The sequence below is a fragment of the Myodes glareolus genome, chromosome 7, assembly GCF_982192425.1.
Source record: "Myodes glareolus chromosome 7, mMyoGla1.1, whole genome shotgun sequence".
Lineage (NCBI taxonomy): Eukaryota > Metazoa > Chordata > Mammalia > Rodentia > Cricetidae > Myodes > Myodes glareolus.
The window spans coordinates 77,129,593-77,149,262 of record NC_142032.1 but is presented as its reverse complement, the minus strand read 5'-3'; the positions used below and the strand labels follow the sequence as shown (position 1 = coordinate 77,149,262).

Here is a 19,670-nt window from a genome sequence, read left to right as displayed (position 1 = left end):
TTTTACAATTAATTATAAAAGTCATTGTCATTTTTTGTGAGTTGGTGGCCCAAAGAGGCTTGTTTACAGGTCCAGAGGTTTAGTCATATTCACATGACAGGAAGCATGGTGGCAGGTAGGCGGACGCTGAAGCAGTATCTGAGAACTACATCCTGATCTGTAGATAAAGATAGAGGGGTTAGCATAGTCTTTTGAAACCTCAAAGCCAACCCCCATGATACATTTCCTTCATCAGGGCCATACCTCTTAATCCTTCTAATACTTTCAAATAACGCCACTCTCTGGTGACTATGTATTGAAATATATGAGCTATGGGAACCACCACAGCCAGGTTCACAAACAAGACAGAACAAAAAGCTCCAGAATGGTCTCATTAGCTCTAGACAGAAATGGATGTATTGTCTTGAACAGCAAAATTTGAAGCTTGTTTTAGAAAATATCAATACTTGCCAAATTTCCACACGGATAGCTGACGAAACTGTTGTCTGAGGAATCTGCATGAGACAGTCCACCATGCTTTGGTAGCACACCTTAGGGCTGGTGAGCTGGGGTGGGCTGCACCTTCACACAGCAGCTTCACCCCTACCCTACCTCCCACCGCTACCACATTGGACATTGCAGCCTCAGCTCTGCAGGTTGTCTCTGAAGTATATCCCATCCGGCAGCCCATTTACTTTGCCCTCAGCCACGTTTCTCAGCTTTAAGCTGTGTGATGGAGAAGATGGGAAAGTCCAGCCGGAATCAAGGATGAAATGATGAGGTGAGAATCAGACCCAGAGCCACAGCCTCCTGGAAAATGTTCTTAAGATTCATTTTATTAGCCAGGCGGTAGTGGCACATGCCTTTAATTCCAGTACTGGGAAGCAGAGGCAGGCAGATCTCTGTGAATTCAAGACCAGCCTGATTTCAAAGAGCTAGTTCCAGGACAGGCTTTAAAACTACAGAGAAACCCTGTCTTGAAAACTAAAACAAAACAGGTTTATTTATTTATTTCTCCCCAACATAATATTTTTATTGATTGTTTGAGAACTTCATGCAATGCACCCAATCACACTCATTTCCTATTCCTCCCAGGTCCACCCTCCCACCCCCGTGCCCTCTGTCCTATATTATCCAAGTCCAGTTTGTGCTGTTCATTGAGCATGGTCAATCTCCCAGTGGCCAGTCCTTGAAAACATCTGAGTCCCATGTTGTCCCCTTGTGCTCCACCCACCAGAAATCATCAATTATAAAGAACTACACTTTATCACATTTTTAAAGGATTTACTTCAGTGACTTCCTGTCTAGACTTTCTTGTGGACAGATGTTTCTCTCCCGACTGCCCTTTCCCAAATAGCTGGAAGCCAGTTCCCAAATAATTGACTCAGAGGGTGTATATGAATTATAAATGCTTTACCAATAGCTCAGGCTTGTTACTAGCTAACTTGCACTTAAATTAATCTGTATTTCTATATTTATGCTCCTCCACATGGTGGTACCTTTATTAGCAAGGCACATTGATCTTCTGCTTCTTCTGCTTCTTCTGCATCTGGTTGGCATCTTGTGACTCCGCCCTTCTCCTTCCCAGCATCCTTAGTTTGGTTGCCACACCCATACTTCCTGCCTGGCTACTTTCCAATCAGTGTTTTATTAAACCAGTTTCAGTGATAAGTCTTTACAGTGTACAAGAGGATTATTTTACAACATTATCTTTTTCTTTAGGAGGTAGGGTGGGGTGTGGTGGGAGGTTGTCACAGATGCCTTCAATGTCTCTGATTCTCACTTTTGAGTCCACCATCATCAATACCACTGCAAAAGAAGTTACCTTGCCTGTTATGGGCAAGCATCAGTGAGTTTTTGTTGTTTGCTTTTTTAAAGACAAGGTCTCTCATTGTGGCATTGGTTATCCTGGAAGTCACTATGTAGACCAGGCTGGCCTGCGGTTTAGAGATATCTGCCTGACTATGCCTCTCCAGCCCTGGGATTAAAGACAATCTCTACCATGCTAAGTATTATTTATTTTATTTTATGTGAATGAATATTTTCCCTGCATGTCTGTCCAGGCACCACATGTGTACCAGAAGAGGGTTATCAGATCTCTTGGAACTGGAGTTAAGATTGTGAGCCGGCCGGTCGTGGTGGTACATGCCTTTAGTACCAGCACTTGAGAGGCAGAGGTAGGAGGACTCTGTGAGTTCAAGGCCAGCCTGGTCTACAGAGAGAGTTCCAGGACAGCCAGGACTGTTCCACAGAGAAACCTTGTTTCTCCACACCCCCCCACCTCTGCCCCACACCATGAAAAGATTGTGGGCTGCCATTTGAGTGTTCTGAGCACAGGGGGTTGAATCAAGGTCCTCTGCAAGAGCAGCCTGCTGCTCCTCCTCTCCAAACTGTCTCCCAAACACTGCTAAAAACTTCTTTTTTTAAAATATATGAACTTCTTCTTCTTCTCATTCTCCTTCTTCTTATTCTGTGGGGTTTTTGTTTGTTTGTTTGTTTGTTTGTAGACACGGTTTCTCTGTGGCTTTGGTGCCTGTCCTGGAACTAGCTCTTGTAGACCAGGCTGGCCTCAAACTCACGGAGGTCCTCCTGCCTCTGCTTCCAGAATGCTGGGATTAAAATTCTTCAAATACATGTGTTTTGCAAAAAAGAAAAAAAAAAGTCTAAATGTGGTTGGTTTTAAAAGCGAGAGGGTCAGAGGTCAAATCTCCTCCATAAAGTCAGGTGTGGCCGTTAGAATGCCTGCAGCTTCAGCATTGGGGAGGTCTCTGGGCTGACAGCGTAGCCAAAATAGTGAACTTCAGGCTCAACGAGAGACCCTGTCTCAAAACAAGGAGGCATGTGATAGAAGACACAATGATGAATGTGATCTCCCCATGCATACATGTACACAAGTGTGTGTACCTGTACATATACAATGCACACAAAAATGAAAGAAGAAAAGAAATATTCAAAAAGGTGGAGAGCAACAGAAATATGTGATGTCATCATCTATCTATTACATGTGATATCAACATCTATTACATATGTATCAATATCTATCTATTACATGTGATATCAGCATCTATCTATTACATGTGATATCAACATCTAGCTTCCACACAAGTGAGCACACACCCATCACACACATACTCATTACATGTCATTACATGTACTTACACACACACACCATAGACTATATCCCTACTCCACATTGCATACTTTAAAGGGGTGAATTTCATGCTATATAATTTACATATAAAAGACAATGGCATAATCCCCTTCATGTAACTGTTTGAAAGAAAGGACACTTGGGGACATGGCTCTTTGATAGAATGTTCTCCTACCATGTATGAAGCCACAGTATTTTATAAATGGGATATGGATGTGGTGGCATACTTCTGTAACCCAGACTTCATTAGCTCCATGCTGCTACCCATTAAACCTCTTAGTGTTGTAGAATTCAGAACTTGGATCCTAAGTATTATTTTCAAAGTAACTTTATATCTTTGCTGAATTTATCTAGTGACCCATATTCTCACCAACCCCTTATATTCATGAATGCCCACAATGAAAAGCTCCCCTCTTGCCCGTTTATCTATTTATTCACGTATCGAGGTTTCTGGGACAGTGTCTCACTATATCCAAGATTAACCTGTAGAACAAATAATAAAAACCCAGAGGCAGATATTGGGGTTCAAGCTGAAGATCAGGAAAGCAAAGCAGCTGGTCACTAGAGAGACCTTTTACCTCTACCAGATCTTCAGACCGAATGTGCGAGATCCTGACTTTCTGAATCCTCAGACTCCACACTCCACTGAGTTCCTGTCTCTTCCCCGTTTATATTCCTCTCTCTGCCCAGCCATATTGCTCCTATCTCCTTCTTCCTAGTGCTAGGATTAAAGGTCTGTGACTCCCAAACCCTGGGATTCAAGGTGTGAGCCACCACCACCTGGATCTGTTTCTGGATCGATCTTGGGTAGCCCAGGGTAGTCTTGCACTCACAGAGATCCATCTGCCTCTGTCTCTCAAATCCTGGGATTAAAGGTATATGCCACCACTTTCTGGCCTCTAGCTTTGCATTCTGATCTTCAGGCAAGCGTTATTTATAACAATACAAATAAAATATCCTAACACTAACCAGGAATTCACTCTGTTCCCCAGGCTGGCCTTAAACTTGTGGCAATCTTTTTGTCTCCTGAAACCTCTTAGGGTCTAACTATGTAGAACTGTTGGCCTTGAACTCACCATGTAGACCAGGCTAGGCTAGTCTCTCAAGTTCTGGATTACAGGTGTGCACCACCATGGCTCACTTAGGATTTCCCCTTTTGTTTTTGATTTCTTGAGATAGGTTTTTTTCTGTAGCCCTGGCTGTCCTGGAACTCACAGACAGCTTGCTGCCTCTGCCTCTGCCTCTGCCTCTGCCTCCCGAGTGCCGCCATTAAAGCTGTCAGCTCACCATGTCAGGCCAGGGGTTTTTCCTTTCTGTGCACAGATAGAGTTCACACTACTGGGAATGTGTTAGCTTCCTGAGGAAAGAGTCTCAGTTTTGAGAGATCTAAGTTAGAAACACCCAGGCTTGGGAGTCAAATTAAGAGGATCTGGGCTAGGACAACAGAGTGAAGTCCGTGGCAAACTTTAGAAGTTAAGTGGGTTCCAGAAAGGAGAAAGGAGAGTGCTCCCGCCACGGACAGCAAGAGGCTTCATGTAGATGGAAGAAGGTGACATCTGGGGCAGGAAAGCATTTTTCCAAGCCAAGGAGTAGAGGAGAGCTGGAGAGTGGGTTTTGGCAAGTTGGAATAGCTGAGCCGGATCCTAGCCTCAGAACTCCTATTGGGAAAATTCTCAGGGGCTATCCTTGGAAAGAATCAGTACAGGCATGATTTTGTCCTATTTTTTTTAATAACATGTAAAGAAAAGCCTCTAGCGCTTCTCTTTCTTGTTCTCCCATTTTCCAGATTAATGTTCAAGAGCAGCAGATATAGTGAGGCATGGTGGCACACCCCCCTTTAATCCCAGCACTCCAGACACAGAGACAGATCTCTGTGAGTCCAGCCTGGTCTACATAGTGAGTTCAGGGACAACCAGGGTATGTCCAGAGGTCATGTCTCAAAATTTTTTTTAAATTTTTTTAAAAATCCAGAAGTAAGAAATTCACAATTCTATTAGAATTAAGATGTAAACAAACACTGTCTCAGTCATATCCTTTTATTAAGCTGTTTGCACATTTGCATGGGGCTTGGTGATGAGGGAGTTCTCACACCCACCACAGAACCCCACCAGAAAGAAAGGTGGGCTTCAGCAAGTGCTGCAGTGGCTAGGGTAGAGATCCCAGTGTAGGCTGATGGCATCAATGACAGAGCCAGATCGGCCACTAATGAAGCGGAGGACGGTGTTGGGGTGCAAGGGAACAGCATTGAAACTCGTGCCTGAGTCTTTTCCAAAAGACAGGTAGCGGCCTTTGTCTGTCACGAAGACCAGCTTCTTCACATAAAGTCTGTATTTGCCAGACACCTGGATCACGGATTCCCCGGGGTGCAGAAAGATCTCCTCCAGGTCTCCCTGTTTGCCACCCACGTATTCGCTCCACACTGTGCCATAGCGCACTTGGAGACTGGGGGCAGGGGTGAGAAGGAAGAAGGAACACATTGGTTATCACAATCAAGACTGGGATGAATGGTGAGGTAGCTCAGCTTGTAAAGGCTCCTGCTCCCAAGCCTAACAACTTAAGTTCAGCCCCTAGGTCCACAGGGTGGAAGGAGAGAACCCATTCCCAGAAGATCACCTCTGGCCTCCACATGTATAAGAGGACACTTGAGCAATTCCACACGTACACACAAACATAAAATAAATGTATTATACATTTTATATACATCACATATATTTAATATATATTATATATAATATCATTTATATATATAAAAATCAAGTCTTCTTAGTCTATATGTTGTATCTTGAACTGGTGACATGTTCTACAAGACACAAAGACTGTGTCAGCCCTAGGAGACCATGCAGAGAATCTCAACTTCTCATTTTGCTGAAAATCAGCTTGTGGAACTAAGGTAAGTTTCTCAGAGTCACTCAGACAGCGAGTCTGAGCTCACCCCCAACACACACTTTAAAGAAGTCTGAGGATTTCAAACACTGGAAGGTGCCCCGGGCGAGACAGAGAGGAGGCAAATCAGCACCGGGTCACAGTTCAGAACTCAGACTAAAAGGAAATGTTCCAGCTAGAGGGAGGAATGGCACTATCCCAGGACAGAAACAAGCAAAGATTAAGGATGCCTGAAAGAAACATTGAAAAGAAGTTTAGATCTCAGGTTTAGATCCAGCCCAGGTAATGAGAGGCCCCTGAGAGTCCGGGGTTATGACTCACCAAGATTATGTGCACTAGGGGACTAAATAGCACATTCCGGACTCAGGGTGCACGCCACTTCACTGTGACTTACCCATTTAAACAGGTGTGATCCAGAGTGAACAAGACTTTCTCAACCTAGTAAGGTCCTAGTAAAGTCCCACGTCACAGAAACATGAAGATGCTCACCCAGTGATGTAAAGTGAGTTGGCTCGGACACGGATGGCGGTGATGGGGCCGTCCAGCTGGTTGCCGGAATGGGAGAACCGCTTTCCTCCTTTGCCTCCATATTCCCCACTGTAGGAGGAGGACCTAGACTGAACTAGAGGAGAAGGAAAGGCTTGGAGGGACAAACACTCTGGGAGCTACCCTCATTTCCTATGCCACCCCAATGCAGAGTCTGACAGCCCTGCTGAGTGGCAGCTCACAGGCTGCCTTCCCATGGTCCCACGGCCGGTTCCGTGGCATTTCACTTACTGGCATTGCCGGAGGCCGAGGCACAAAGAAGGGCTAAGAGAATGATGGCCAACATTCTGAGGCTGCAGTGGGAAGAAGGGGGAGAGGAGGGCTCATTCCTTTCTTTCCAACCTCATTAGCCCAGGCATCTCTGGCCTGGAATACAGACCCACGCTGTTCCGATGCATCACTGCAGACCTAGCCCCAAGCCTAGAGAAAACTGTCGATGAACAGTCTCGTTCCTTCCAGATTTTCTAGGCCCCTAATCCCTCTGGTTCTCCCAGCTCTGACAGTCAGAGCCTAACTTCCCTGAAATCTGATGGTTTATGAGCTATCTGAGGCACAGCTAAATCTAGAGCGTCACCCTACTCCTAAATGAAGGCAAGGAACATCTGTGAGGGCCTCTGTGTCCCCTCCGAAGCAAAGGAGACAGTAGAAGATGGTGCACCAACACCAGCGTCCAAGGATCCCTCCCTGGTGGAGCCAAGAGGCTGAGAGCTTTCAGGAGGAGCTTGCACGAGCTCAGACAACAGGTTCAAGGCAACTTGCCCATGTGTCACAACTGTCTCCACCAGCTAAATCTGCTCCTATCCACCCCCTTAGCCAAAACCAGACATCCTTGCACCCCAAAATAGCTCACATCCAGGAACTGCTGCCCAGGTCTCCCCTGCTACCGTCCAGGCATTGTCTTTTCTAGCTCAGATTTGAATACCCATCTCCCCATTCCCCCTGTACCAACTCACCTTTCCCTTAGCAATTTCAGGTGCAGATCTTCTAGAAATTCCCAGGCCTTTATACCAGGTCCTGGCCCTCTCACTCTTCTTTACCATGTGAACCTCACCTGCTGAGCAAACAGGACCAGCCTCTTGGGGTCAGGTGTCAAGCAGGGTCTGGAACATCTTATTCTGCCTCTCCCCAAGGGTTCCAGGTGGCAAGGTGGGGTCCACTCTAGATACAGTGAAGATTTGTGAAGAGACAGAATAAATATGTTTAAAGTCCAGCTGAAGGGTGGGAAAAGCAGCTCGTTTCTCAAGAGTGCAATTGATCTAGACATGGTGGCTCCCGTGCACAATGCCAAGGTCTGGACTGGGGGGTGGGAGGTGGGGTGGGGAGGGGCTGAGGCAAGGAGATTGTGACTTCCAGGTCCGTCTGGGCTACAGTTGGAGACCCTGTCTGAAGACACAAGCAAATGAGAATGCCTTCCAAGAGTCCTGGAGGGAGGTTCTCCCTACCCTAAATGGTCTGTCGGTACTCTTGCCTTCTGCTGGGTAAATGTTGCCCTCTTCAGTCATTTGTAATATGCCTTCTCCCAGAATACAAAACCACTTTCAACACTGAGCAGTGCCAAATATTTGCCTGACAATTTTTCTGTGTGTTGACATCTTCTTATGAAAAAGTCACTCATAGAGTTTAAACATTTATATAGTGAACATCTCTATCACAAAGTCTGCTGTGACCAACATTGGGTTGTCTGTTCTCTATGCCTACATCCAGCCATCCTTAGTCCAGACCCTTCTCAAGACTTTTTTCTCTGAGAAGGGGAACTTAGGGCTGTAGGTGGGCTCTAAATCTGTGGGTTCCCCATCTCTTCCTCCAGACCCAGTCAGCCCAATGGGCGTGTGGGAAGCTGAGAGTGTACAAGTCCTCCTCTGTGAGTTCTGGACTTGGAACCTCAGGACTTCTAGGTACCGCGGTGGTAGACCACCAGAGCGAATTGCCCCTCTCCTTAAGCCTGAAACAGCACCAGAAACAATGCTGTAGATTTCTCCTCTCTTTAGGTTTTTTTCCTTCCAGGACTGATTCCCTTTTGATCTAAAGTCCCTAGAATTGACCACAAGTCCTAGTGCTTGCCCTTGTTAGACTGGCCCTTTGATCCCGCCGCGTCATCAGGACTTTTCTGGTACAGAGGATGGAGCCTAGGGAGGGGCTAGAATAAGCAGTAACAACAACCCTAACAACCCGCAGCAGTCAGACATTCAGATCATCCACCCTTTCCTCGCAGGCTTACCATCTGGGACTGGAGACTCATCCCAGATAGCACAGGTGTCCTGCCCCGAGGGGCCGGGAATAGGGCAGGGCTGCCGGGTGCCAGCTTCCAGGAACATAGCCAGATTCCAGCTCCCCCTCCTTTCCTTTTTTCTAAGTTCAAGATAAGCAGAGAACATTGGCTCCATTCCCATTGTCCTGTTATGTCCACTGTGCTCCCTGCTTTTCTGTCTCAGTTCTTATGTCCGAATGTTTCCCCACTTTTCTTACTCTGAGGCTCTTTCTTTATAGTCTTTCCTTTCCCCTGGACATAACAAATAGCCCATACCTTCCAAAGTCATTTGCTACGGCAGGGTACCTGGCATTTCTCCTTTTTCTCTGCCCTCTTGATAAAGAGACTCACTCAACCTATGTTGGAGGCCTCATTTGTCGGAGAGGTAGCAGGAGCGCCAAGAGTGCACCTCAGGGACTTTCTTCCCTCCCAGTGAGAGGAACTAGACAAGTGGATGCTACCATAAAGTATGTCAAAGCTATGAAGCTGTAAGGCGGAGTGAGAGCGTGACGGGCACTAGGGAAGCGGGAAAGCAAAGAGCTGGGAGGCATCTCTGCAAGGGGAAGACTGGCGTGAGGAAGAGAAAGGTAGGTATTGGGGTGACTGCTGATCCAGACAGAAGTGTCAAAGCCCTGGGTAGTGAGTGTGAGAATCTGGAAGAGAAAGGAGGGTGGGAAGATGGGTAGTCTGCAGAGGGAGCCAGCAGGAGGTGATGTCTCCTCGGCAGCTGGTGGCAGCGGTGGCAGCTGGTGCAGGACTGGGAAGTAGGGGTTAGGAATTTGGCTGCTGTTCTGTGAGGAGTCTTTTTAGTCAGAACTGTGAAGAAATAAATGTTCTCTGGATTTTGGTAAAGTGGAAGGCAGAATGGGTCGAGTAAAGGCGGAAACGGGGTGCATAGGAAAAGTGGCATAGCCCTCCCATTTTACTCAGTCCTCTCCCCTCTCCTGAACTGTTGCAGAGATTGCAGTCTCTCCAAGAGAACAGGCCTCGCTCCCTAGGTGCAAACTCAGACCCCATGGTAAGGATCTGCCTCCCCACCCTATCGGAAGTAAAAATGGCGAATTTAGTTCAAAAATGCTAATTGGCTTTTATTTGCAGTCCAAGGAACAGGCAACACTTCATTTCATCAAACAGGAGAAACGTTCCATTGAGCGGAGCCTGAGGCAAGATGGGACGATAGGGAAAGTTAAGGGGGAAGGAGAACGGAAACAGTGCCTCCCACTCCTAGATCTACTTTACATTTCTCATTGGCCAAAAGTCAAGAATCTTGATACATTTGATCAAATCTCACAATATCCTAGGAGCTATATACTCTCTTTTCTTAGAAGTATCACAAACAGGGTTATTAAATCAGCTATCCAGAAACAAACAAACAAAATAAACAGCTAACCAGTCATGTCCTGTGTAGTGTAAGAATTCCTTGATATTTAAATATCTAGACTATATTCTTTAAAGAATACAACCTAAATATCACTATTGTTTATTTGTTTCTTTAATATTTAACTGTGTTTGTTTGTATGTGTGTGTATGTGTCTGTTTGTCTGTCTGACTAGTGCATATGTGTGGTACACGCGCTGAGCAGACATGTGCAGAGATTGAAACAGGACCTTGTATCAGAGTTTTCCATCAGGACCATAGGCTCCCCAAAGACACGAAGACTTATTATTAATTATAAGAACTTGGCCGATAGCTTAGTCTTGTTTCTAACTAGCTCTTATAACTTAAATTAACTCATATCTTTTAATCAACGTCCTTTTACGTGACTTGGTTATTTTTACTTTATACTGCCAATGCAGCTCACTCTGCATCCCCTGGTGTCTCTGCCTTCTTCTTCCCAGCATCCTCTCTGCCCTGGAAACCCTGCCTAGCTATTACCATTCAGCTTTTTATTAAACCAATCAGAGTGACACATCTTCACAGTGCACAAAGAGATTGTCCACAACAGAACATCGAGCGTCTTCCTTCTCTCTTTCTGCCTTGGTCACCTTGAGACAGGACCTCTCACTGAATGGGATGCTCACCATTTTGGCTAGGTTGGCTGGCCAGGCAGGCTTTCAGGATCTGTCTGTGTCTGTCTTCCATCTCTTGGTTGCAGGCACAAGTGACCACGGCCACGCCTAGCTCCTGTGGTTATTCCTACAGCCTTCAAATGTGTACTTCTCTTTAAGGCTGCACTCTGTTCTCCGAATTTGCACTCTTCACTTAAAAACCTCCAATTTTTGCTTCATTCTGACTTGGGTTGAACTTGTCTCCTGCAGCATAAGTCAAGGTTCTGACTACACCAGCGTAGAGGTCTGGGAGGACAACCTCAGGCTTCACACAGAGCTTGCAATGTTGAGTTACCTCATTCACTGCCAGTGATTTCTACTTTGTTTTTAGTTTTCAAATTCAGAGTTTTTGAGACAGGATCTCATGGAGACCAGGCTGGTCTCAAACTCAGTATGAGGATGACCATGAACCCCTAGCACCCCATCTCTAATTTCCAAGTGTGGGGATTTTATGAGCATGCACCACCGTGCCCAACTTCTTTGGGATACTCTCTAGGATCCTTGTGAGCATGTCAGTGAGCTTTTCTGACTGTTGATTACTTGACCAGTTCATTTTGATTTTTGTTTCCAGAGACCACCTAGTGTATAATAAACTATGGGTGCTGAAACAGGCATCCACTGACCGGATTTTCATCCCCTCCTGGTTTCGATGGAACAATGACAGCTGTCAGAGAAGACATCTGTGTAAAAACTGACCCATCTATATCTTAAGCTGCTTTGTTTCTTCCCTCCCTCTCTTCCTCCCTCCCTCCCTCCCTCCTTCTCTCTCTTTTTTTTTTGTGTGGTGGTTTGAAAGAAAACGGCCCCCAAAGGGAGTGTCACTATTAGGAGATGTGGTCCTGTTGGAGGAAGTATGTTGCTGTTGGGGGCGGGCTTTGATATCTCTTTGGTTCAAGTTTCCCTCAGTGTGATGGTCAACTTCCTGTTGCCTCAAGATCTAGGATTCTCAGCTCCAATGCCCTGTCTGCTTGCTCCCTGGCATGTCCCCACCATGATAATAATGGCTGAACCTCTGAAACTGTAGTCAAGCCCCCTCAATGAATTGTTCTCATTTATAAGGTCATGGTGTTTCTTTACAGCAATAAAAACTCAAGCTTAGACAGTTTGTTTTGTTTTTTCAAGACAGGGTTTCTCTGTATGGCGTTGGCTATCCTGGAACTTGCTCTGTAGACCAGGCTGGCCACAAACTCACAGGCTGCCCTGCCCTGCCTCGGCCTCCTGAGTGCTTGGGTTAAAAATGTGAGTCACCACACCTGACCTAGACATTTTAATGTCTTTTAAAATGACTGTAGAGACAGCAGAAAAAAATAACAACAGCTTGAATTTTGCAGGAAAATGGATGAAGCTAGAAAACATTATTTTGAGTGAGGTAACCCAGACACAGAAAGACAATTATCACATGTACTCACTCATAGGTGGTTTTTTAAACATAAAGCAAAGCAAACTAGCCTACAAACCAAAATCCCAGAAAACTTAGACAACAATGCAGACACAAAGAGAGACTTACATAGATCTAATCTACATGGGAAGTAGAAAGTATAAAAAGACAAGATCTCCTGAATAAATTGGGAGCATGGGGACCTTGGGGGAGGGTTGAAGCAGGGAGGGGAGAGGCAGGGAGGGGAACAGAGAAAAATGTAGAGCTCAATAAATATCATGGGGGAAAAAAACTAGTAGAATTAAATATTTATAAAAAACAAAAACAAAACAAAATAAAAACAAAAAAAAAAATAAAATGACTGTAGAGATATGATGTGGTTCATTTGCTTAGAGGTCCCCACACACTGGAGCCTCAGAGACTCCCAAAGCCTTTCCATGGTAGAACGGAGCAGCCAGGGCAGTGATGTAGTTCTCCTGGGAGGAATGAAGATGTTTTAAAAGGATGCTTATGCCCTCCTTCTGATTATCAAGCCATTCAAATTGCTACCCTAGGAACTGGAATTTCCCTAGGACGCCTGAGCTGAGAGGAAGAGATAAAAATACTGAAGCTTAGTGCCAGCGGACGGAGGAGCTTGTCTCCAGAGTTTCCATACTTGTCAGACCATCCTACCCAAGAGAGTGGAACCCACACCGTGGTAGCAACGACAACAGAAGAGACCACACCTTGGCCAGGACTGCTTAGTTATGCATGTCTCTTTCCTTAGATGTAAATCTAAATTTGCTGTCAGCATCCAGAAGATGGACTTAGGAAGCTGTCTTTTCATTTCTCTTCTCAGTGTTCCGCTTAGATAAGCTCTTTTCTCCGCTGCTCAATATTAATTTTTATAAAAGTTGTAGTTTACTTATACACTGATTCCTAGTTTGTTTATTTATGTAAATAAAGTGTTTATTAACAAAGTGTTTAATAAAACAAAGTGTTTCGCCTGACGCTTGAGGAGGTCAGAAGAGGGTGTCTGATACCTCAGAACTGGAGTATCGTGTGCTTGAGAGCTATTATGTGGGTGCTGGGAATTGAACCTGGGTCCTCTGGAAGAGCAGCCAGTGCTTTTAACTGCTGAGCCCTCATTAGTTGAGGATGATGTCTGAGCCTAGCTTGACAGGCTGCAAGGACCCAGGCTTGGGCCTGAGAAGTCTGGCCCGGGGATGTCCGGAGAGGAGGATGAAAGGGCAGTGGCTCAAAGGTGTTGGGTGTCTTGAGTTTCTTTTGAGTTTTCCTTTTCTTCTTTCCCTTTTTGTTTTAGAAACACAGGTAGGTGAATCTCTGAGTTGGAGGCCAGCCCAGTCTACAGTTAGTTCCAGGACATCCAGGAGTGCTACACAGAGAAACCCTGTCTCAAAAAACCACCATCACCACCACTACCACCTAATGGAGAATTCAACTAGCCCCAAACCTAAGGATCCTGAGTCCAGTGACTTCTTCCCGCTAAGTAATCCCAAATCCCAATAGCATTTTTAATTTAGATTCTACATAAACACACTTGGTTTACCGTACTTACAGGGTGTGTTCCTCTGTATCCCATTGTATTCAAACTCTCAATAGCTGTTTGACTGTGCATGGACTGACCTGGTACTGTGGAAGCTCTCAACGTCCTTGGACAATGCTGGCTCTAGGATTTAGAGATTGTTCTCACCTGCACACATTAGCTGAAGAACTTGTCTCTAGCTTCAAGACGAGAGTTTGCTTCAGCATGTAGATGATGTGATTTGTAGCCCCACAAATGAGACTCTGGAATCAATAGAATTAACATTGTAACCCTTCCAGAAAATGTAGTCCTCCGAGCAGCTCCACAGAAGGCTCAACTTTCTCCACCGTTGGTAAAATGGGCAGGGCAGACTGTAACTCAGGGCCTAGGAAGGAAAAAGGGAAGCCACCTGAAAAGCAGAACCACTGGGGGCTGGAGAGATGGTTCAGCGATTGAGAGTGTTTGCTGCTCTTACAGGGGCTCTAAGTTCATTTCCCAGCACCCACATGGGGTGGCTCACAACCTCCTGTAACTCCTGCTCCGGGGCTACCTTCTTCTGGCCTCCGAGGGCACCTGTGTATGTGCATCTACTCACATGCACATCAGACACACACACACATACCCACAAATACAAACTTAAAAAAAATAGGATTACAGAATTAGTTACTTGTCTCATTGCTGCAACAAAATAGCGGATAAAAGCAACATAAAGAAGGGAGGAAGTAATTTGGCTTACAGTCCCAGGGGATACGGTCTCTCATGCAGGGAAAGTAGGAATGTAGGAATGTTCATACTGTGTCCACAGTCAGGAGGCAGAGAGCAATGAATGAATGAATGCTGGTGCTTAGTTCTTTTTTATATCTATCCATCCATCCATCCACTTATCCTATCTCTCTCTCTCTCTCTCTCTCTCTATCTATCTATCTATCTCTATCTTACATACATGTGCAAGCACATAGAATTTGTTCTCTCCATTTACAGTGTGAACCTCAGGGGAATCGAACTTGAGTTATCAGAATTGGTGGTAGACGCCATCTAGCCCAACCCAGTTGCTACTCAGTTCTGTTTCTCCTTTGTACTCAGTCCCCACCCCAGTCCACTGAATAGTGTGATTTCACTTAGGGTGGGTCTTTTCATTTCAGCATAACCTAGAAACTCCCTCACAGGTATACCTAGAGGTTTGTTTCCATGGTGATCTCAAATCTAATCAAGATTACAACAACCAAAATTAAAACACAATTCAGAGCCATTTTAGGCTTGCCAAGATTCTGCCAACTATGGATTCCAATGTTTGGTTTCATAGCTAAGCCCTTTACACAGGCTCATATTCTGAATCCCTGTAAGAGATAAGTGAACAGCTGGAGTAGGCTTTCCGAAATCTAAAGATTCACCGGTAGCAGCCCCAGCCTGGAGAATTCCCAATTTGGATAGACCTTTTGCTCAATCTGCAGTAGAACGATAGGATGTGGCATTGGGTGTCCTCACCCAACAGTTACAGGGATATTACCAGACTTCCAGTCTGACTGTCCAGACAGCTATGATCCGTAGGGGAGTGAGGGATGGGGGCGCTTGTGCACGGCAGCAACTATAGCAGCGCTGGCTGAGTGACTCTCAGAGGTCAATCCTCAAGTTCAAAGCCTCCTAAAGTCAAGTACTGCCACCTAACTGGCACCTGCTATCTGAGGGCCAAGCTCTCTTGTTAGAACCCCAAGAGATTTTTAGAAATTACATCTATTTACTAAATAAAATCTATTTATTTTATTTAAGTGGTTGTAAGGGCCTGTGCGGAGGTCAGAAGACAATCTCTGGGAGTCAGTTCTCCCTTCCCACAATGTGAGTTGTAGGGATCAAATTCAGGTCATTGGTTTGGCAGCAGACGCCTTTCCCCTCTGAGCAATCAGAAATGTCTACACGTGATGGCAGAGGCCCATAATTCCAGATATTAGGGATGCTGATCCAAGAGGATCACTAGTTCAAAGCTACCCTAGGCTAAAGAAAAGTTCAAGGTGAGCCCGGGCAACTTAGTGAATCCTGTATCAAACAAGCAAAAAACTGGGCTGGGCAATAGCTCAGCCAGTAAACTGCTAGGTCTGATCCCTAAACTCACATAAGGAAACCGAGTATAATGAGATGGACTTGCAATCCCAGCACTGGGGGCAGAGACAGGGGAATCCCTGGGCTGGACGGCCAGTCAGCCTAACCTACTTGGTGAATTCCAGGCCTAGGATGATCACTGGCTTCTACATGAATGTACACAAACACACATACACATACATACACACATAGAGGCACACATACGTGTGCCCGAGCAAACATACACATACCCGCACATTTAAAAGGGGTAAAAATAAAGAGAATGGGAAGACAGCTCAGTGTCTCAGTGCTTTGTCCAACATGTGGAAGGTTTCAGGTTCAACCCAAAGCATTGAAGAAAAAAACTAGTTTATCCTTTAAGCTTTCCAGACACAGAGCACTGGTTAAACGGTTAAGATCATTGGCTGCTCTTCCAGAGAACCCAAGTTCAAGTCCCAGCACCCACAGAGAGACTCACAAATGTTTGTAACTCCTGTTCCAGGGGATCCGATACCTTCTTCTGGCCTCTGAGGGCACCGGGCATGCTGGAGACACAGACACACGTGCAGACGAACACTCATACACCTAAACGGAACTGAACTAAACTAAATAGTTCGTCAGATGCCGAGCATCTTTGATTTTACTTCTAGAAACAAATGAGAACGTTGAGCACTGTGTGGAAGTCATCCAAATGTCTTCTAGCAAGCCTGTTTGAGAAGCCGTTTGAAGCCCAGCCTGTTGTACACAGTGGGCTCCAGACCAGCAGGGCTAGATAGCGAGGCACTGGGTCAAAACGAAAACCAACCTTGAGTAAAAATCGTGTAGAGTACAGTCGGGTGGTGTGAGGTGGGAATAAACCCAGTTGTGGAGTGATTTACACAGGGCTTTTAATGGAAAAAAAATCTCCTATGAAGTGTGACCTTGCAGCTTTATCTTTTTTAGAGACTCTGTGACAGTTCACACAAGTAGCAATGTAAGTGACATCAGAATGACAATCCCCTCATTACCCGGGGAAACGGACCAACAAACAGACAGCATTCCAGGAGGTCACAGAGATGGGGTAACTTTTGCCCTGTTACCTCATTTAAATGCCCATGCTGTGCAGAAGCAGAGGGCACAGAAAACGGCTCCAGGGAAGTGTAAGTAACAAGATTCTGGTGCCCCAAGCAGACCAGGGGGAAATGGCGAAAGTAGTTCATGACCCATGACACCGGGAAAGAGAGGGGTTAACCCGTCTGGTGCCTCCTCTAGGGGGAAAGACACAATCAGAGAAGTGGGGAGAGCCTGTCTCCTTCATCTCCATCAAACCCAGAGTGTGCAACCAAGACCCCACCTTATCCTACGCAGTTCAAAGCAGAGGGGGCAGTCTCGGGAGAAGACTGGCAGTTAGATTTCATTCAGATCCCTGAAAAGGGTACAAGTACAGTCAAGTGTTTGCTATCATGGTGGATAGAGGACTATTCTACCACTGGGAATACCAGAGCAAGTTGTTGAGGCCTTATTAAAAGGAATCATTCCTCATTTTGAACTCCCCAAGTCTCCCAAAGTGACAATAGGCCTTTTCTGTTGTAATAAGCCAAGAGGTTTCACAGGCTTTCCACGTAACGATTTTTGGCACCCTCCGTCTGGTAGAAGGTAAAAAGGCAAACCCACAAACTGGGTCAAGAAACCCCATTCAGAAACTTGGCTGCATTTGCTTTTATCTCTGTTAAGGTTTCTGTTGCTGTGATAAGAACACCATGACCAAAAGCAACTTGGGGAAGAAGGGTCTGTTTTATTTTAGAATTCCAGGTCACGCTCTTTCAGCAAGGGAGGTCTGGCCAGGAGCTCAAAGGCAGGAACCTAGAGGCAGGAGCTGATGCAGAGGCCATGGAGGAGTGCTGCTTGCTGGCTTGCTCCCCATGGCTGGCTCAGCCTGCTCTATTAGAACACCAAGGACCTCTAGGCCAGGGGTAGCACTGCCCAGAGGGAACTGTGCTCTCCCACACAAAACAGCAACCTAAAAAATGCACCATAGGCTTGCCCACAGGCCAATCTGTTGGAGGACATTTTCTCAATTGAGGTTCTCAGTTCCAAATGACTCCAGCTGTGTCAAGTACATAAAAGCCAGCACTACTGTCCATTGTTTTATTAAAAATTCAAGTCAGGAGCTAGTGAGGTGGCTCAGCCATTAAAAATATTTGCTTCACAGAGTTCAATCTCTGGATCCCACGGTAGGAGGACAGAACAGACTCCCAAAAACATGGCCTCTGACCTCCCCCACACCTAGTACTAACACTGCAACTAATAAGTAAAGTACAATTATGAAAATAAAAAAGCAGAATCATTCCTAAGGCTGACTAATGACTTTGGCCTTAATGATCACCTTTATGACAGATTTTTTTTTTAAAGTGTTGTTTTGAGGCAGGGTTTCAGGTCACCCAGCCTGGCCTTGTAGTCACCGCAGAGCTGAGGAAGGCCCCGAACTGTTGATCACCCATAAATGGAGGGATTAAAGGACTGTGCCACCACCCCAGACTATGACAGGCCTCTCCTAACCTTTCTCTTTCCTCTCCATTTGTTTGTTTGCTTGCGTGCATATTCACACCCGTGCAGACATGCATGCGTGGGCACCACAGTGTGTGGAGGTCAGGGGTCAGTTCTCTCCTGTCAGCAGGTGGGCAGTGGGGATCGGAGTCAGGCTGGTAGGGCTGGTAGCAAGCCCCTCTACCTGCTGAGCCTCTCGCTGCCCCTGGCTTTGCTGTTGCCTGAGGCTTGCTTGCTAATGCAGCCGTGTTCACTCAACAGCCGCGAACGTGCGCTGTTTCCCTCATCTCTTTTTCCTTGGATTTCTTCTCGGGTTGTTCTTTTGGATTCTGCCGCATTCCCAGCATATGACATCAGAATGTGTTTCAGCCTTTCAGCTTCTTTACCCCAATTCCACTAAGTCTTGTTTACCCTGTGAAAAATTCCTGTTAGCTGGCCACAGGCGTGTGTTGTCTGCAGAGAAGAGTGCTGGGTTTGTATTTCTAGTGTTTGGATCGGCCTAGTGGGCATCCCTCTCACAAGGTCACGACTACAGCTCTGACAGCTCATTGATGATGAGCAATGATTCGTCCATACTTCAGACAGCCACACGTCTCGAACGCTTCTCTATGGCTTATAAATATTACCAATCCAGCCATGGAAGAAATTTTTCGAATCTTCTGTGGTGAAACTCCAATTGATGGTTCCCTGGATTGGAGAGTTTTAGAGGTTAACCATAGATATAAAGGAAGATATTTTAAGGCCTGGGATGGTTACATCCAGACAGCCCAAGTCAGATGAACCAGCTGGCTCCACTTTTTCAGGGGGAAGAAAGCATTCACTTTACTGATAGGGGAATTTGTGTATGGAATTTCTCAACAGTTCGGATGGGTGCTTGCTACCAGATGTCCTTCAACAGTATTTGTAAACTAAGCAGGTTGAATCACTGTTAGCTGGACCTGAAGACGTGGAATCAAACGACCTGCTCTTAGTGGTACCAAACGCTTTACAGTAGCGGCTTCTGGCTGACCCTGCCCTAGGATGGATGAAGCTGTGTTTTGGGATGCCGTCAGGTGGCACCAGTGCTGGCTGAAAACTACAAACCACCCTGGGAAACCTCTTGGTTCACAGCACAGGTCTGTTTTCACTGCCATGACAACTTAGCTTCTGCGTTTATTTAGAGTCCCCAAATATGCACGGAGGGTCCTTACTGATATGGTTGTAGGAACATCACCACTAACTCAGAAGTTAAGTCAGGCACAGTCAGTGGTCCTAAACTGACTTTGATATTTTGGAGGCAGCATCAGACTGCCTGCCTTGTCTCTTTAATTATT

At 45.8% G+C, this 19,670-nt stretch overlaps 1 protein-coding gene and 1 long non-coding RNA gene across 2 annotated transcripts; one reads left to right on the top strand and one right to left on the bottom strand.

Annotated features, from left to right (window-relative positions):
- Positions 1–5,150: 5,150 nt before the first annotated feature.
- Positions 5,151–7,601, bottom strand: Zg16 (zymogen granule protein 16). Its single transcript, XM_087908423.1, has 4 exons — positions 7,513–7,601; positions 6,791–6,852; positions 6,503–6,635; positions 5,151–5,572 (listed from the first exon to the last, which is right to left on the bottom strand). Exons 2-4 carry the CDS (start codon positions 6,843–6,845, stop codon positions 5,257–5,259), a joined length of 504 nt encoding a protein of 167 aa, XP_087764549.1. The 5' UTR covers positions 6,846–6,852; positions 7,513–7,601; the 3' UTR covers positions 5,151–5,256.
- Positions 7,602–8,950: 1,349 nt separating this feature from the next.
- LOC146893466 (uncharacterized) lies at positions 8,951–13,142 on the top strand. The gene is made up of 3 exons (XR_015003090.2): positions 8,951–9,394; positions 9,766–9,825; positions 12,788–13,142. It is a non-coding gene; the product is annotated as an uncharacterized LOC146893466 (long non-coding RNA).
- The last annotated feature ends 6,528 nt before the right edge of the window (positions 13,143–19,670 follow it).